The sequence below is a fragment of the Schistocerca piceifrons genome, chromosome 1, assembly GCF_021461385.2.
Source record: "Schistocerca piceifrons isolate TAMUIC-IGC-003096 chromosome 1, iqSchPice1.1, whole genome shotgun sequence".
Lineage (NCBI taxonomy): Eukaryota > Metazoa > Arthropoda > Insecta > Orthoptera > Acrididae > Schistocerca > Schistocerca piceifrons.
In genome coordinates this window covers 915,058,672-915,075,613 of record NC_060138.1, presented here as the reverse complement: position 1 = coordinate 915,075,613, position 16,942 = coordinate 915,058,672, and the positions used below count along the sequence as shown (strand labels likewise).

The window sequence follows — 16,942 nt, the reverse complement described above, 5'->3', positions numbered from 1 at the left end:
ATAAAAGCAGGAGAGGTGCTACAGTAGGTCCTGGAACTTTTAGATAAAGCTGTTCGTGATATTCAGAGAGGTAAATTATTGTACAGAAAAGCGTGTGATTTGTATGGTATACCAAAATCAATCCTTCAAAATAAAGTGCAGGGAGCACATTAAAAAAAAAAAAAATTGAGAGGACAGCCAGTGCTAAGTGAAGAAGAAGAAGAAGAAGAAGAAATGTTGAAACAAGGTATCTTGAGGGCTGCACATTGGGGATTTCCCTTCACTAAATTGGATATTAGATATTTAGTTAAAGGCTACCTTGATAGATCTGGCCGAAAGGAGAAGAAATTTTGTAATAACTTGACAGGAGAAGAATGAGCGCATTTATTCCTCAAACGACAGTCAGAAGATCTTAATAATAATAATAATAATAATAATAATAATAATAATAATTCAACATCGAATAATCAAATACAATCCCTAGAAATAATACAGTTTCAGGACATCATACAGATTATTCTTCTGAATAAGTCAGTTTATAAATTACAAACTAAAAGATTTGTTTGTATTAATAAATTTTACATTTTGATGGATTTTACGTCTGGTAGTATACAATCACGATATTACAAATATTGTTTTTATCAACATTATATTAGTTGTAGGTTACTTAAAACTATGAGCTTGACATACTTATGAAAGACTTTTCATACAGATATAATACTCGTCTAGGGAATAAAAAGGGTTTTCAATTAGAATTCTTTTTAGCTGATCTTTTAATTTGTTAGCAGGAAGGGTTGTGAGACTTTTTGGTAGGACATTGGCTAGCTTCAGCCCAGCATGAAGTGCATTTTTTTCATATAAAGCTGTTCTGTGGCTATTTACATGGTATCTGAACTTTTGCCTTGTATCATATTGGTGCAGGTCACAGTTGAAATTTGGATTAATTGTTTTCACAAGCAATATAACTTTCAATATGTACACACCCATAATGGTAAGCACACCTAATTTCGGGAACAGGTTCCGGCATGATTCTCGAGGTTTGACACCACAAATAATTCTGATAACTTTTTTCTGTAGTATTAATAATGTACTTAGGTTGGCTTGAGTTGTTGCACCCCATATTTCTATAGCATAGTTTAAGTTTGATGAGAATAGGGCATGATAAGCAGTTTTTAGTACACCCATGTCCTTCCATTCGCTTAAGCAAAAATATTAAACGAGCTCTTGCAGAAGTGAACAAAGAGACAGTTAAGAATGTTTTTCTCCAATATCAAGACAAAGCTGGAAAATATCCCACATATTAACATGATCAACTGGGATGAAACCAACATGTCAAATGATCCAGGCAAGCAGCAGATATTTAAGAAACGAGGGAGTAAGCATGCTGAAAAAGTGATGGACTCATCAAAATCTAGTGTGTCAATAACGATGGCAGCTAGTGCTGATGGTAAACTGCTTCCTCTGTACATCCTTTACAAATCAGAGCATTTGTGGGACACGTGGCAAGAAGGTGGACCACAAGGAACCCGATTCAATAGGAACAAAATTGGATGATTTGACCTGCCAGTATTTGAAGACTGGTTCTTTACAATCGCTTGGCCCTATTTGAAGAGGCAAAACAGGCCAACAGTCATGATTGGAGACAACTTATCCAGTCACGTGTCTTTCCATGTTATTGAAGAGTGCGAGCAGAACAATATTTCATTCATTCTCCTTTCCCCCAATAGCATGCACCTCCTCCAACCGCTCAATGTAAGCTTCTTCAGGCCAATGAAAGCAGCGTGGTGAACTGTATTAACTGATTGGAAGAAACACACTCATGGGACCATTTCCAGGGATGCCTTCCCATCTCTTCTGAAGCAGACACTGACTAAGATGTCAGCAAACGCCAAGGAAAACATAAAGGGTGGATTTCGTGCCATGGGCCTAATCCCTTTTGATCCAGATCATGTCTTACGAAAATTGCCTGATAATGAGGAGAGCCAGCAAAGCAACGCAGATGCATGGTCTTCCAGTTTTGAAGAAATGCTCAAAGAAATTTGTTATCCTCCAAATAAGCTTGGTAGCTCCCGCCGCCGCCGCAAACTAGACGTTCAACCTGGAAAATCAATCACTGGTCGAGATTTTCAAGGAAACGGAAACAGTGCTGAAAGTAGTGATTGCTTCTAGCAGTAGTGAAAGTGAAAACAACACATAATCCAATGAAGTTTTACTGCTGAAGGAAGATGCTTTTCTTGTTGGAGAGTACAAATATAAGTGTGGAATCAAGGAGCAAACAAGGCAGTATGTTGGAGTGGCCATATATGTTGGTGCTACGGAAGTAAGTGTGAAATTCTTGCGCCCACACGAGAACAGTAAAAACATATTTATGTTTCCTAATGTGCCTGATGAAGAGACAACCCAAAAAATGCAAATTTTGAGAATACTTCCCACACCAGTCGAGAAGAGAGGAATGTTCATTTTTCGAGAAGATGTGCTTTAGACTCGAAGACAATGTTTATTTAAAGTGTTTGCAACTTAATTTAGAATGATGAATGAGAAAAATTATTTTGACCTTTTAGTTAAAATACTTTGTTTATTTCTGTCTGTTTCTAATATTTCAGTTAAGAACTGTAAAATATTTTTATTTAAATTCTTGCAAAACAAAAACTTATCTGTAATATATAAAATTCATTATATCATTCCATATCACTTATTCGTAACAAAGGGCTACCTTAAAATGTGTAAAATGTCACCAAAATGAAATAAAAAGCATGTAGAATTTTAAAAAAAGGCAGTAACTGTCCGAATTTGCCCTGTATATACTGTAACTTCGGACAGAGATTTAAAAAGCACATGTGTCCGAAATCACCCCAATCCATGGGGTGACTTCGGACACTTTATTTAACTGCCTCGGATAAATATACCTCAGGTTACACATACACCCTACCACTTCCATAACAATCAATTTAATCCAACAATATATATGAAAGCTACAATCAAAATAACGACAAAACCATACGAAATCACCCTGTTTGATGGTACGTAAATATTGCACTTGACAACAAGAATAAATTCACGAAACACATTTTGCTCAGCATGAATAAAATTCGTAACCAGCGCTGTGTTTAACTAAAAACATTTGAGCAACGCAAAGTGAATGGCAGTGTCAACTAGTGCTCCAAGTGGCCATACAGTTTGGAAATTGTTGTGATTGGTCATGACATCTTTATTTGAACAAACGTAGTTACTCCCATCAGCCACAACGCCAAGTAGAGCTTGGCAGCAGCAGGAGATACGGCATGAATTGTTCCAACTTTTACAAGTTTACCAGTTCAGATCCACTGAGTAGAGTGCCCTGGTATTAAAAAACTTTACCACATAATATTTGTAAACACTTCTGGATGCTCAACATTAGGCCAGCATCATTTTTTTGTAATGCGTAAATTACAAGAAAGTTATAAATATGCTGACACAAAATCAGGTGCAAATTAACATTATGGGCATAGGAAGTTTGATGGGACTGATAAAAAAATGTCATAAATGGTGGGAAAAATGTTAATTTCGGGAATGTAAAAGCAGGGTTATACTGTTCACACACACACACACACACACACACACACACACACACACACACACACAGATATATATATATATATATATATATATATATAGAGGGAAACATTCCACGCGGGAAAAATATATTTAAAAACAAAGATGATGTGACTTACCATATGAAAGCGCTGGCAGGCCAATAGAAACACAAACAAACACATACATACACACAAAATTCAAGCTTTCGCAACAAACTGTTGCCTCATCAGGAAAGAGGGAAGGAGAGGGAAAGACGAAAGGATGTGGGTTTTAAGGGAGAGGGTAAGGAGTCATTCCAATCCCGGGAGCGGAAAGACTTACCTTAGGGGGAAAGAAGCGGTATACACTCGCGCGCACACACACACACATCCATCCGCACATACACAGACGCAAGCAGACATTTGTAAAGGCAGAGAGTTTGGGCAGCGATGTCAGTCGAGGCGGAAGTACAGAGGCAAAGATGTTGTTGAAAGACAGGTGAGATATGAGCGGCGGCAAATTGAAATTAGCGGAGATTGAGGACTGGTGGGTAACGAGAAGAGAGGATATACTGAAGGGCAAGTTCCCATCTCCGGAGTTCCGACAGGTTGGTGTTAGTGGGAAGTATCCAGATAACTTGGACAGTGTAACACTGTGCCAAGATGTGCTGGCCGTGCACCAAGGCATGTTTAGCCACAGGGTGATCTTCATTACCAACAAACACTGTCTGCCTGTGTCCATTCATGCGAATGGACAGTTTGTTGCTGGTCATTCCGACATAGAAAGCTTCACAGTGTAGGCAGGTCAGTTGGTAAATCACGTGGGTGCTTTCACACGTGGCTCTGCCTTTGATCGTGTACACCTTCTGGGTTACAGGACTGGAGGAGGTGGTGGTGGAAGGGTGCATGGGACAGGTTTTACACCGGGGGCGGTTACAAGGGTAGGAACCAGAAGGTAGGGAAGGTGGTTTGGGGATTTCATAGGGATGAACTAAGAGGTTACGAAGGTTAGGTGGACGGCGGAAAGACACTCTTGGTGGAGTGGGGAGGATTTCATGAAGGATGGAGCTCATTTCAGGGCAGGATTTGAGGAAGTCGTATCCCTGCTGGAGAGCCACATTCAGAGTCTGATCCAGTCCCAGAAAGTATCCTGTCACAAGTGGGGCACTTTTGTGGTTCTTCTGTGGGAGGTTCTGGGTTTGAGGAGATGAGGAAGTGGCTCTGGTTATTTGCTTCTGTACCAGGTCGGGAGGGTAGTTGCGGTATGCGAAAGCTGTTTTCAAGTTGTTGGTGTAATGGTTCAGGGATTCTGGAGTGGAGCAGATTCGTTTGCCACGAAGACCTAGGCTGTAGGGAAGGGACCGTTTGATGTGGAATGGGTGGCAGCTGTCATAATGGAGGTACTGTTGCTTGTTGGTGGGTTTGATGTGGACGGATGTGTGAAGCTGGCCATTGAACAGGTGGAGGTCAACGTCAAGGAAAGTGGCATGGGATTTGGAGTAGGACCAGGTGAATCTGATGGAACCAAAGGAGTTGAGGTTGGAGAGGAAATTCTGGAGTTCTTCTTCACTGTGAGTCCAGATCATGAAGATGTCATCAATAAATCTGTACCAAACTTTGGGTTTGCAGGCCTGGGTAACCAAGAAGGCTTCCTCTAGGCGACCCATAAATAGGTTGGCGTGCGAGGGGGCCATCCTGGTGCCCATGGCTGTTCCCTTTAATTGTTGGTATGTCTGGCCTTCGAAAGTGAAGAAGTTGTGGGTCAGGATGAAGCTGGCTAAGGTAATGAGGAAAGAGGTTTTTGGTAGGGTGGCACGTGATCGCCATGAAAGGAAGTGCTCCATCGCAGCGAGGCCCTGGACGTGCGGAATATTTGTGTATAAGGAAGTGGCATCAATGGTTACAAGGATGGTTTCCGGGGGTAACAGACTGGGTAGGGATTCCAGGCTTTCGAGAAAGTGGTTGGTGTCTTTGATGAAGGATGGGAGACTGCATGTAATGAGTTGAAGGTGTTGATCTACGTAGACAGAGATACATTCTGTGGGGGCTTGGTAGCCAGCTACAATGGGATGGCCGGGATGATTGGGTTTGTGAATTTTAGGAAGAAGGTAGAAGGTAGGGGTGCGGGGTGTTGGTGGGGTCAGGAGGTTGATGGAGTCAGGTGAAAGGTTTTGTAGGGGGGCCAAGGTTCTGAGGATTCCTTGAAGCTCCGCCTGGACATCGGGAATGGGATTACCTTGGCAAACTTTGTATGTAGTGTTGTCTGAAAGCTAACGCAGTCCCTCAGCCACATACTCCCGACGATCAAGTACCACGGTTGTGGAACTCTTGTCCGCCGGAAGAATGACGATGGATCGGTCAGCCTTCAGATCACGGATAGCCTGGGCTTCAGCAGTGGTGATGTTGGGAGTAGGATTAAGGTTTTTTAAGAAGTATTGAGAGGCAAGGCTGGAAGTCAGAAATTCCTGGAAAGTTTGGAGAGGGTGATTTTGAGGAAGAAGAGGTGGGTCCCGCTGTGACGGAGGATGGAACTGTTCCAAGCAGGGTTCAATTTGGATAGTGTCTTGGGGAGTTGGACCATTAGGAGTAGGATTAGGATCATTTTTCTTCGTGGCAAAGTGATATTTCCAGCAGAGAGTACGGGTGTAGGACAGTAAATCTTTGACAAGGGCTGTTTGGTTGAATCCGGGAGTGGGGCTGAAGGTGAGGCCTTTGGATAGGACAAAGGTTTCGGATTGGGAGAGAGATTTGGAGGAAAGGTTAACTACTGAATTAGGGTGTTGTGGTTCCAGATTGTGTTGATTGGAATTTTGAGGTTTTGGGGGGAGTGGAGCTGGAAGTGGGAGATTGAGTAGATGGGAGAGGCTGGGTCTATGTGCAATGAGAGGAGGTTGAGGTTTGCTGGAAAGGTTGTGAAGGGTGAGTGAGTTGCCTTTCCGGAGGTGGGAAACCAGGAGATTCGATAGTTTTTTTGAGGTGGAGGGTGGCATGCTGTTCTAATTTGCGATTGGCCTGTAGGAGGATGCTCTGAACAGCCGGTGTGGATGTGGGAAAGGAAAGATTTGAGGACTTTTAATAAGGATAGGAGTTGACGGGTGTGTTCATTGGCTGAGTTGATGTGTAGGTGAAGGATTAGGTGGGTGAGGGCAATGGATTGTTCAGTTTGGAACTGGTATAGGGGCTGATGGAAAGGAGGATTACAGCCAGAGATGGGAACTTTAAGTGTGAGGCCTTTGGGGGTAATGCCAAATGTCAGACAAGCCTGAGAAAATAAAATATGGGAGTGTAATCTGGCTAGGGCGAAGGCATGTTATATATATATAAGTGAAACCAAGTTAAATTCATTAAAAACGTAACATTGAGACCATTTGCATAATGCATCATTTTAACCGTTAAACTACTTCTTATATCATAATAATCACAATTTGTTTCTGTGGTTGCACAACCACACTACTGTTTGTATCTGACTCAAGTGAGCTTTTTCATAGTTATGTGCTTGGTATGTATAATTAATTAATAAAATTATCTAGGCATGTTGTGGATGATCTTACAGGGAAAAATTTCATATGTAAAAGTCAACCATACATCATTAATTGAAACACTATTTTTACATGATATTATGAGGCTCTGGTGATTCCTGTCTTAAGAAGCTCCGTATATCAGTTTGTTCATGCACTCACGCAGTCCAGTGTCTGTAAATATTGCAAAGTTTGACTATTTACGTTTTTTATGTCTTCTGATCCTTGTAAGGTCTATTACAACCCCGTAAGGTCTATTATGTCACAATTCCAACGTTGTGTTAGTCTTAATGGAGATGAATCGCACATTAATGTTGCCAAGTCTTCTTGGTTTGGAACTGATACTGACTGCAGTATCGTATGATGAATTAATTCACAACCTCTTGTATGTTTTTTACTGTATATTTTGCATGTAGATTACACAAAATTCTGCTTCATCTTCTCATACAAATCGAGGTTTGTCCAGCACACACATTTGTCAGGACAAGAGAGAGACTATCTCAAAAAGGTAACAAAAAAGTGTCGTAGAGATTCACTTTTGTTTCCAGTAACCATTCTCTGACATTTTCAATGATTATACTATTTTTGTTATATAACACTGCACTCATGTTTTCTGAACTAAATGTATGCTGCTTCTTACAAACTTTTAGAATGATCCTTTGTTTCACAAAATTTTTATCACCTGCTAATTATGCATTTAATGAAGTTGCAACATTGGTAAATAGTAACTATTCCTGAAGTGAAACACAGAGCTTGTATTCTAGAAGTAATACAGTGGAGTCATGGTTTTTGAATATTTTTTTCTTTGCTTTTCAGGTACAGGCATTTGACACTGATGAAGGTGAAAATGCTGCAATACAGTACAGCATAGCTCCCAGAGATGAAGCAGGCAGGCCAGCAAGTGATCTTCCACTCACTGTTGATGAAAAGAGTGGTTGGATATACACAATAAAAGAACTGGATAGGGAAGAGACTCCTCGTTACCAATTTCAGGTACTACCAGTACAGTTTTTAATAGATGAAGTGATTGTGTGAAATAATGATAATTTGTGTCATTCAATATTACATTTTTTTTTTACATATTTAACATCAGTATTTACATTAAATATGAAAATGGAACTTAGAACTGTGACCAGTTGTAATGCAGCTTAAACTAAAATTTATCAGTAGATGTTAAGTAAGCCATGACTAGTTCACAAGAAATTCTGCTAAAGGAAGCAAACCAGAAAGATCAGTCTGAAGTTTGGATGGTTGAGTGAATGCAAGTTACAAATATGCCCTGCTGAAAAAGCATGACCTTTTAAGTTTCTCGTCCTGTTTATTATTGTGACTAATTATTTATAAAAGACATTAGCTGCAGTAACAGGGTTGGGATGGAGAGCAGCTGCCCAGTCAATTTAGACATACTTGGCAAGAATGGATTAAAATAGAACATGAAGTCTAATTACACTGCTTTTGTTTTACAAAATAAGCTTATTTTCAGCTGTCAGTTGCCATTTTATCATCTTAAAATTACCTGTTTTGGGCAGTTTAGCCCATTTTCAGCTCTGTTAAAGAAATATACGTATGAATTCTAATGCTAATTTACAATATTAAAGAGACAAAACATTTTTCTATCCATTTAAAATACAAGTATAGTATAACATACCATTTTCGCTGTTACACAGTAACCGGTGTTAAAGGAAGCACTATCCGCTTCACTGACATATACTAAAGCGAAACTTGTGTGTTGTCACTTTATATTAAAATTTAAAAGAAATTTCATTGGTGCAAAAAAGCCTGTAGTGCTATTGAGTGCTCTCTGCATGTTATAATGGACTAAAAATAAATTCTTGAAATCATTTATTCATAAAACATCCCATAGCATTAACTTGTGGATGCATAACAAAAGCCTTTTGGAACCGGTAGCCTTCCATTTTATCAATAAATTGTTGTAAAAGTAGGTTATAGTAGTTTACTTTCTGTGTATGCGTTGGAAATACTGTTGACTTTCGTTATAAAAAACATTACTTGGTGAAAGTAAAATTACTTTTTTTTCTTTATTAATTTTGAAATTCTAAATGGGTGATGTGTGGCAGGGTTCCTTAGACCTCTTAGCGAACAAGCCACATTTCAAACATTTTATTTACTTATCTTTAGTCAGGATGGCACTTTTTGTTGGCAAGATTACTGACAACAACGAACAGTTTGGCGTACCTATACTTTTTACAGGGGAGATGTATTTCTATACACCAAAATTGTTGCGGATGAGCATTAGTGTAATTCATGAACAGAATAATTATGCAAGACACTTATAACACGGATTCCATATTGCATGTTACAGTCGAAGAAACATCATTTGAAGTCAGCACAAGTGACCAGAATTTAACTAACTATTTCTGAATGGCTTGAAGGTGAAGCACATTTTGATCAGGAAAATGACAGTGATTTGGACACTGATGGTCACCAGGTTAATGAATCTGTGTCTGCCAACATTCTAAGTGAAGACGGACTACAGAAGTGCTGATTTCTTTATTGACTGTGTTAGAACTCAGTGAAGTAATACACAGTCATCATGCACAACTTGATGAAAATTCCATCTGAACCAGTAACAGATTGCGTAGCTGTCAATAGAAGTGCATGGGAATTCTCACAAAGAAAGCTAAAGGATCAAGCTTTGTATTGATTTATAAAATAGGCACATTGATAGTATGAAGAAAAAATTGGCAGAATATTATGCCTGAAAAAGTGAATAAATTTTTGGAACTCTGACCAGAGAAAAGACCAGTGTTGCTTCTAATGCAGTAATAACACTAACAAAGACATTGAGAGGAATCTCAAAAAATATTAAAATGGACAACCTTTGCACAAGCATTCTGTTATTTGAAGAACTGTTGCAGGAAAATGTTAGAGCAGTGTGGCCTTTGAGACAAAATATCAGAACATTCCACAAGAAACTGAGGCTTCTATGGCCGTAGAATTTTTATCCTCATCATATGATTTTGAAGACAGTTTTACAGCTGTAGGTTATGTGCCCAGAAAGAACAAAGGTACATACTTCCCAGTTCTCTGCACCAAAGTGCCACAGTAGATGGAGGACGTAAGAAGAAGTCATACATGGTTTTACTCAGTAATAAAACTAAATCATGATTTGATTCTCAGTACAAAAGACAATCAAGAAGATAGCCTTTTGACTTACGGACAAATGTAATGGGTGTAGCACTCATAAATACTCTGTTTTCTTTCCCAGCAACATCCCAACTACTAGGAAGGCAATCTGATAAAAGGAGAATTTTCCTCAACTAGGACAAGAAACATTATGACCTCATGTGGAGATAAGAGTAAATAACCCACACATCCAGATGAGTATAGTAAAAGCTGCATGGAAAATGCTCAAAAAGTATTTGCAAAAATGCAGTGTAGGCGTATTTTTAATGAGCAGAACTTCTGGTTCAAGCACAGTAAATAGAAAATTTGTTGTTTACTCTCAAAAAAATTGCAACATAATTTATAATATTGTATTTCATGCACTAAAGTGAGAGTCACAGTATCATAATAAATACTTTCTTACTCATTACATGCCACCAGACTCATCATAATTTGATAATACTGTTTTAATAAATATGTTCTTGTATTTGTGTTGAGGAAGCATGTAGCGTATTACTATCTTTACGGCGTTGCTCATCGAGCCATATACGTTATCTCGCATTTCTAGCTGCTTTTCTCACACAAATAATGATAAAAATTCAGAAATTATGGGTTGCCACCAGCCCAAGCCCTTCCTAACCATTTAGAAAAAAAATGGAGCTGGAAAATTATTGGTTTAATTGCTTTAATAATTTAGTTACAAGTATGCAAATTTCTTTAAGTAGCCAGATAAATAGCACTCCGTGTCGTGCATGAAGCAACTTGATTAATTAAGGATTGGAAATTGGAGTAAGATCAGCACCACAGAATTTATCTTTATCATAGATTATTTATTGTCTCTGAGTATTTGGTTGCACATCCTAACTACACATAACTGGTGCCTGAGTAGAAATATTTAAGTAAGAATTACGTGAGAATATAACAGAGCACAATTTAACTACAGCAAGAAGAAACACAGAAAACAGGGGTGGGAGACAATGATACTATCATCTCCTTTGCATTCATACCATAAAAATATCTCGGTGAGATTCGCATTATGATTCTATGCATGCACTATTCTGGACAGAGGTTTAACCAATGCACGAGGTTGTGTGATAATTATTCATCATACTAACAGCCAAACTAGAGCATGTGGTGCATTCTGAATCAAACTGTTGTGCTGCTTTGTAGAAAGATCATGAAAGAACAGATATTCTTGCTGAAATCATACTCATTAAACAAGCAAACTGTCAAAATAAAGCCTATTGCGGTGCCATGGTGGACCAGAAGGGTTATTGACTACCAAAGACGTAGCACAAAATTGACGCACAAAGACGAAAGCAACTTCCAAAAAATATAAGATTAAAAAACATACTCACTTTGGCACAGTATTACACTCACGTATGGTTGAAGTGATCCTAACCAGCTTTTCCTAATCAGATTTACCGTTTGATATTCTACTTCATCGTTGTTCAACATGAACAAAGTAACCTCCACACTTTTAACTCAAACACCCAAAAATCGCCTATTTAAAGCAATATAATTATGGCCCATTCGAAAAATAACACTCTTCTCACGCTTCAGTTAAGCTGAAGTTCTGAAGTATTTCAACAGTTAAACATAACGACGTCCTACTTCAACCTGCTTCCTATCAGCTGAAACCCCCCTTAAGAGCTACGATCCGTACTCACGAAGTGTTCACCGAAGAGTGTCGCTTTCTCTTTCGAGATTACCTAGCTCCCCCTGCAGCAGAAGCTACCAGTGGGGTAGCCCTCCGTCACCAACCTCACACACAAAAACAGCCTTCGACACAGCTTTTGACTAAGATGGGTAAACCTCTCTGTTCGGGTATTTGATACCTAAGTTGGTCATCCTGTGCTCTTCTTCGAATGAGAAGCAACATCGTCTGCTCCCAGCAGATGATGACCAACTCAGCGTTTCCCACAAAAGAAAACTGAAACCCCACATTAAAACACACATATAATATTCAATAGGCCTTATTTGAGTGCTCAGACTTTCTGGAAGAGTTCATGAATTGAGCTAAAATCAGGTAGTAAAGTGAATAGTTGTACCGAATTCGACAAGCGTCTTATGAAACGACTTCACAGAGATGTTTCAAGCGTTTTCTGTGTCCAACCACTCATGCATCCAAGAGTTAAACATAAAACATTGCAGAGAACATTAAAACAAGCGTTCAGTGCATAGTGCTGTGGAATGCGGAAAAAACAGCAAATTGGCGCTCATAGGAAGAAGAACAAGACCAAAAATGCAACAGGAGCGTAATATGTAAGAAACTGTCTACGCAACCTGCCACTGATGATGCCTTGCAGAAAATAAAGGCGAAACGCGTATGGCACTAAAATTGTGTTTTATTCAGTTGCTGCCAGACGGTCCATAAGTGAAAATCATCAACATACCGTAGAACTTCCTAGTTTGAGAAACATGCGTGTGCGTGTTCGTGTGTGTGTGCGCGCGCGACCACATGTGGATGAGCAAGTGCATGGGTCTCGGGGTGGTGGTAGGGCGAGTGTGTGTGGGGGGGGGGGGGGGGGAAGAGAGAGAGAGAGAGAGAGAGAGAGAGAGAGAGAGAGAGAGAGAGAGAGAGACTAATCAGTTAACAATAAATCACTATATGCTTGGGTAGGGGGGGGGGGGGGCAGGTTAATGTAAGAAATCATGTTAACTGTCAGTATGGTGCTGTATTTTTCACTGAGGAAGTGTACTGACTCATTACATATCATACATTGTAAAACCCAGTATGGAATAATGACAGTCTTATGAAAAGGATAGATAGCTACTCACCATATAAAGGAGACTAAGTCACAGGCAGGCACAATAAAAATACTGTTGTACATTTGAGTTTTTGGCTAAAAGGCCTTCTTCTTAAGTAGAAAACACACACACACACACACACACACACACACACACACACACACACACAGACACAGCTCGCACACACATGACCACTGCCTCTGGTCCTTGCCTCAGCTTGTGTAAATGTGTGTATCTTTTTTTATTTTAGAAGTGGGCCAAAAGTTCAAATGTATTGCAGTCTCTTTGTTGTGCCTGCCTGTGCATGTCTTTTATATGGTGAGTAGCACACTATCCTTTTCATAATACTGTCATTCCATATCCTAGCATACTTAATGCCTTACTGCATACATCATGTTGAGGTGTTGATTATAAAACTATGTCTTCGATAAGAGATTTAGTGCATGATGCCTCACAGGCCTGACTTTTGAAATTAAATTGTTGGTTAAGTCCTTGTAATCAACTATGGAGGAAGAGGAAGACTGAGTACCTTTCTTTGGAAGTGAGTAGCTTATTCATAATGTTAGGCCAGAAAACAGATACCAGAAAATGATAAAATACTAGAGTTTATGAGAGGCTTTGGCTTTTGCATCACTGTATGACCAGTACTGCCCTGTGATGAATGAGAGCTTCAGTATCATTTGTGAGGCAGTATAGCAAAATAAATCGGAGGTAAACTCTCCATTTCTCCTTCGACTTTGTTTAATTTCAACATTGTGTTGGTTTAAAGGATCACCAACAAAATTTTAGTATTTATTTAGTTTCCTGTCACTGTAGCATACACATTCCTTAATGGTGACTAGTTTAGAACAGGTCCATTCATTTTTGAATCATTCCCAACACCATTATTGAATAATATAAATACAAAACACTGACATATGTAAAAGTTCTCAAGCACAGATCACAGAACTTCATTACAACAGCTATGACACATTTGCATCTTTATCGTGTGATTGTAAAATTCCAGTGTAATATAGAAAAGTTTCATTCTATTCTTACAGTGTACATTTTAACTGTCTGTCCTTGGCACAATTGACTTCCATACATTAGGTCAACTTAACAAATATGATTGAGTATACTTGACAGATGCTATCAGTTTTCAGTATGTGTTCATTTGTGCTGTCATCGTACAACCATACTGGTTTGTCTCTGATATTTCGTTACAAATTTTCCTTTTCAAAAACTTTCAAAATTATTCATCAATTGAAAATACTACGTAAGGCATAAAATTAGATGTACTAGAGGAATGGCAGTGCAGTACAATACGGATACAATTTTGTTTTCACCAAATGTGTAATGTTACAACCACATTTTATGAAGTTAAGAATAATTACAAAAAATTTAAAACAGGAAAATTTGTAAAATTGGTGATGTTCGAATGTGTGCATGAACACATATTGAAAAATCAATTGTGCTGACAGAAAGTTTGATTGTGTATTGTAAGAATAGAAAAAAACTTTTGTAGATTACACTGGTATTATTTTACAATCACATGATGAATACACAGGTACATCATAGCTGTTGTAATGAACTTCTGTTATCAGTTCATACAAGATGCTTGAGGACTTTGCATTTTAACATATTGTATTTTTATTGCTCACTAATGACGATCTTTTTTGCATTAGCCTTATCTGATTGCTGTGTTATGTAATTTGAAATTAGTAAGTGATATTGATAAGATCTTTTTTTTACTTCTAGGTTATAGCTAAAGACGGTGGAACACCTCCAAAAAGTGCATCGGCTAGTGTAGTTATAACTGTACAGGATGTTAATGACAATGATCCTGTGTTTGAACCAAAACTATATGAGGCTGTAGTTTCTGAAGATGATCCTCCTGGAACGCCTGTGACAACTGTTACAGCTACTGACAAAGATGAGAATCCCAGGTAATAATTTATAGCTATTGGTATGGTTTCTGTTACCATTTAAATTTGTCAGTTATGAATTGAAATACTGTATGACTCAGTTCTGGTTGCTGATGATGAGCTGGATAATTTTTAAATAATTATTAATTATAAATGGCAACATTTCAAATCTTTCACATTGCCTACAATTTAAGAAACTGGGGTAACCCTGTGAATTCCTTACAAATGTTAAAATTTGCAAATAAATGGAAGAATAAAAAAGTTACACTTTCACAATAGGCAGTGTTCTGCCATCTGAGTAGGCTCTTATAGCCTAACGGCTTCAGTTTGCTGTTTATTGATTTGCCAGGAAGAGAATTTCAGCACAAACTCCTCTGAAAGTGAAATTATCTAACTGAAGTTAAAGGCTACAACAATATGAAAATGATAGATTGCTATTCACCATATATAGAGGAGGCACTGAGTTGCAGACAGGTACAATGAAAAAGACTACAAATATTTAAGATTGCGGGCAGAGTCCTTCTTCTGACGTAGAAACTACATACACATTCACACAAGCACAACTCGCATACATGCGGCCACTGTCTCCGGGCACTGGAGCCTCACTGCCAGTTGGGCTCCCTCACCCAGAGACACTGGCCATGTGTGTGAGAGTTGTGCTTATGTGAGTGTGTATATGGTTTCTACTTTGGAGGAAGGATTTTGTCTGAAATCTGTAATATTTTAGCAGTCAGGTGCATTTTCTCTTATGTTTCAGCAGATATTTGCAGTTTTGTTTTTGTGTTGTGTATCAATGCTTCCACTTTGTGGTGAGTAGTAATCTATCATTTCCATATTGTTGTTAACACATACTAAACTTTCCATTGTTTGGAGTTAAAAGCTGGTATATTCATTCTCACAATGTTGCTTCACATTTCTGCTTGTCCCATACTATTGTCTGTTATGTGACAAAAGGCCCAGTTCTCTTGTGTCTCCTATAGTTAAAATCAGCAGTGATAATCTAGAAACTGATGAACCACTGGAGATATACGTCTCTAGTAGAATAGTTCACTATTGGAGGACAACTCTGTGGTACACAATCTCTGTAAAGAAACTTCTAAAGGAACGCTGAGTACTACACAACAGATGTAAAACAAAGTGTAATAGTATAGATAAAGAGATGTTAAGTGAAACACATTTGACTTCAAAAGGGCACTGTGTGAAGCTTTCAATGACTACTTTAGCAGAATCTTACCTCATACAAAACCCAAAGAAATTCTGGTTGTATGCAAAGGCTGTCAGGTCATTTCAAAGTTAAGTGTCCAAACACTTATGGATGAGACAGGAACTGAAACTGAGGGCAGCAAGGCAGCATCATAAATACTGAATTTCAATTTCAGATGTTCCTTTACAAATAAAAATATGCAGTTACTGCCCCAGATTAATTCTTGCATGACTACAAAGATGCATGATGTATGCAGGGTGTCTCTCGTAAGAGTCAGGTGCATTTTCTCTGGTGTTTCAACAGTTATTTGCAGTTTTGTTTTTGCATTGTGTAGCTGGAATCAGTCCAAACGTCTTTCATGTTGAAGCCCAGTGTTGACGGAAAGCATCAGTTTGTTTCCAGTTACAGATAAAATGATCTTTAAAGTGCAATTTTATGTGCACGTTCAATAGACCTATGCTAGATTAGTCTAGCCCAATATTTGTTTTATCGATATATGTTAACAGGGACAGTAAAACATGAAGAATAACCAGTACCCCAGCAGTGACAGCACTGCCCTGTCTCATGCTGACTGCTACTACCAAGCATCCAGCACTACTGAGTCACTGCTGGATTGTTGCTTATACGGCATATTTTACTGACCCTGTTAATATGCATCAGAATGTCATAATAGACTAGTTTGAGACTGCTGTACCGAATGGGCATGTAAAATTATGATTTGTAAAGAATTTTGGTTGTAATGGGAAACAAACTGTTGTCACTGGGCATCACATAAAAGACATGGCGAGGAATAATTGTTTGGGCTGACTCCGGATAAGCAATGTACAAATGAAATTGCAAATATCTGTTGAAACAGCAGAGAAAATGCATCTGGTGACTCTTAGGAGAGACACCCACTATATTAATATC

At 38.6% G+C, this 16,942-nt stretch overlaps 1 protein-coding gene across 1 annotated transcript in view; it reads left to right on the top strand.

Annotated features, from left to right (window-relative positions):
* Nucleotides 1-16,942, top strand: part of LOC124717078 (protocadherin-like wing polarity protein stan) — a 368,864-nt gene that overhangs the window by 41,455 nt on the left and 310,467 nt on the right. Inside the window, exons 6-7 of the mRNA XM_047243768.1 lie at nt 7,865-8,041; nt 14,663-14,850. Coding sequence (XP_047099724.1) covers nt 7,865-8,041; nt 14,663-14,850 — 365 coding nt within the window. The remainder of the gene's footprint in view (nt 1-7,864; nt 8,042-14,662; nt 14,851-16,942) is intronic.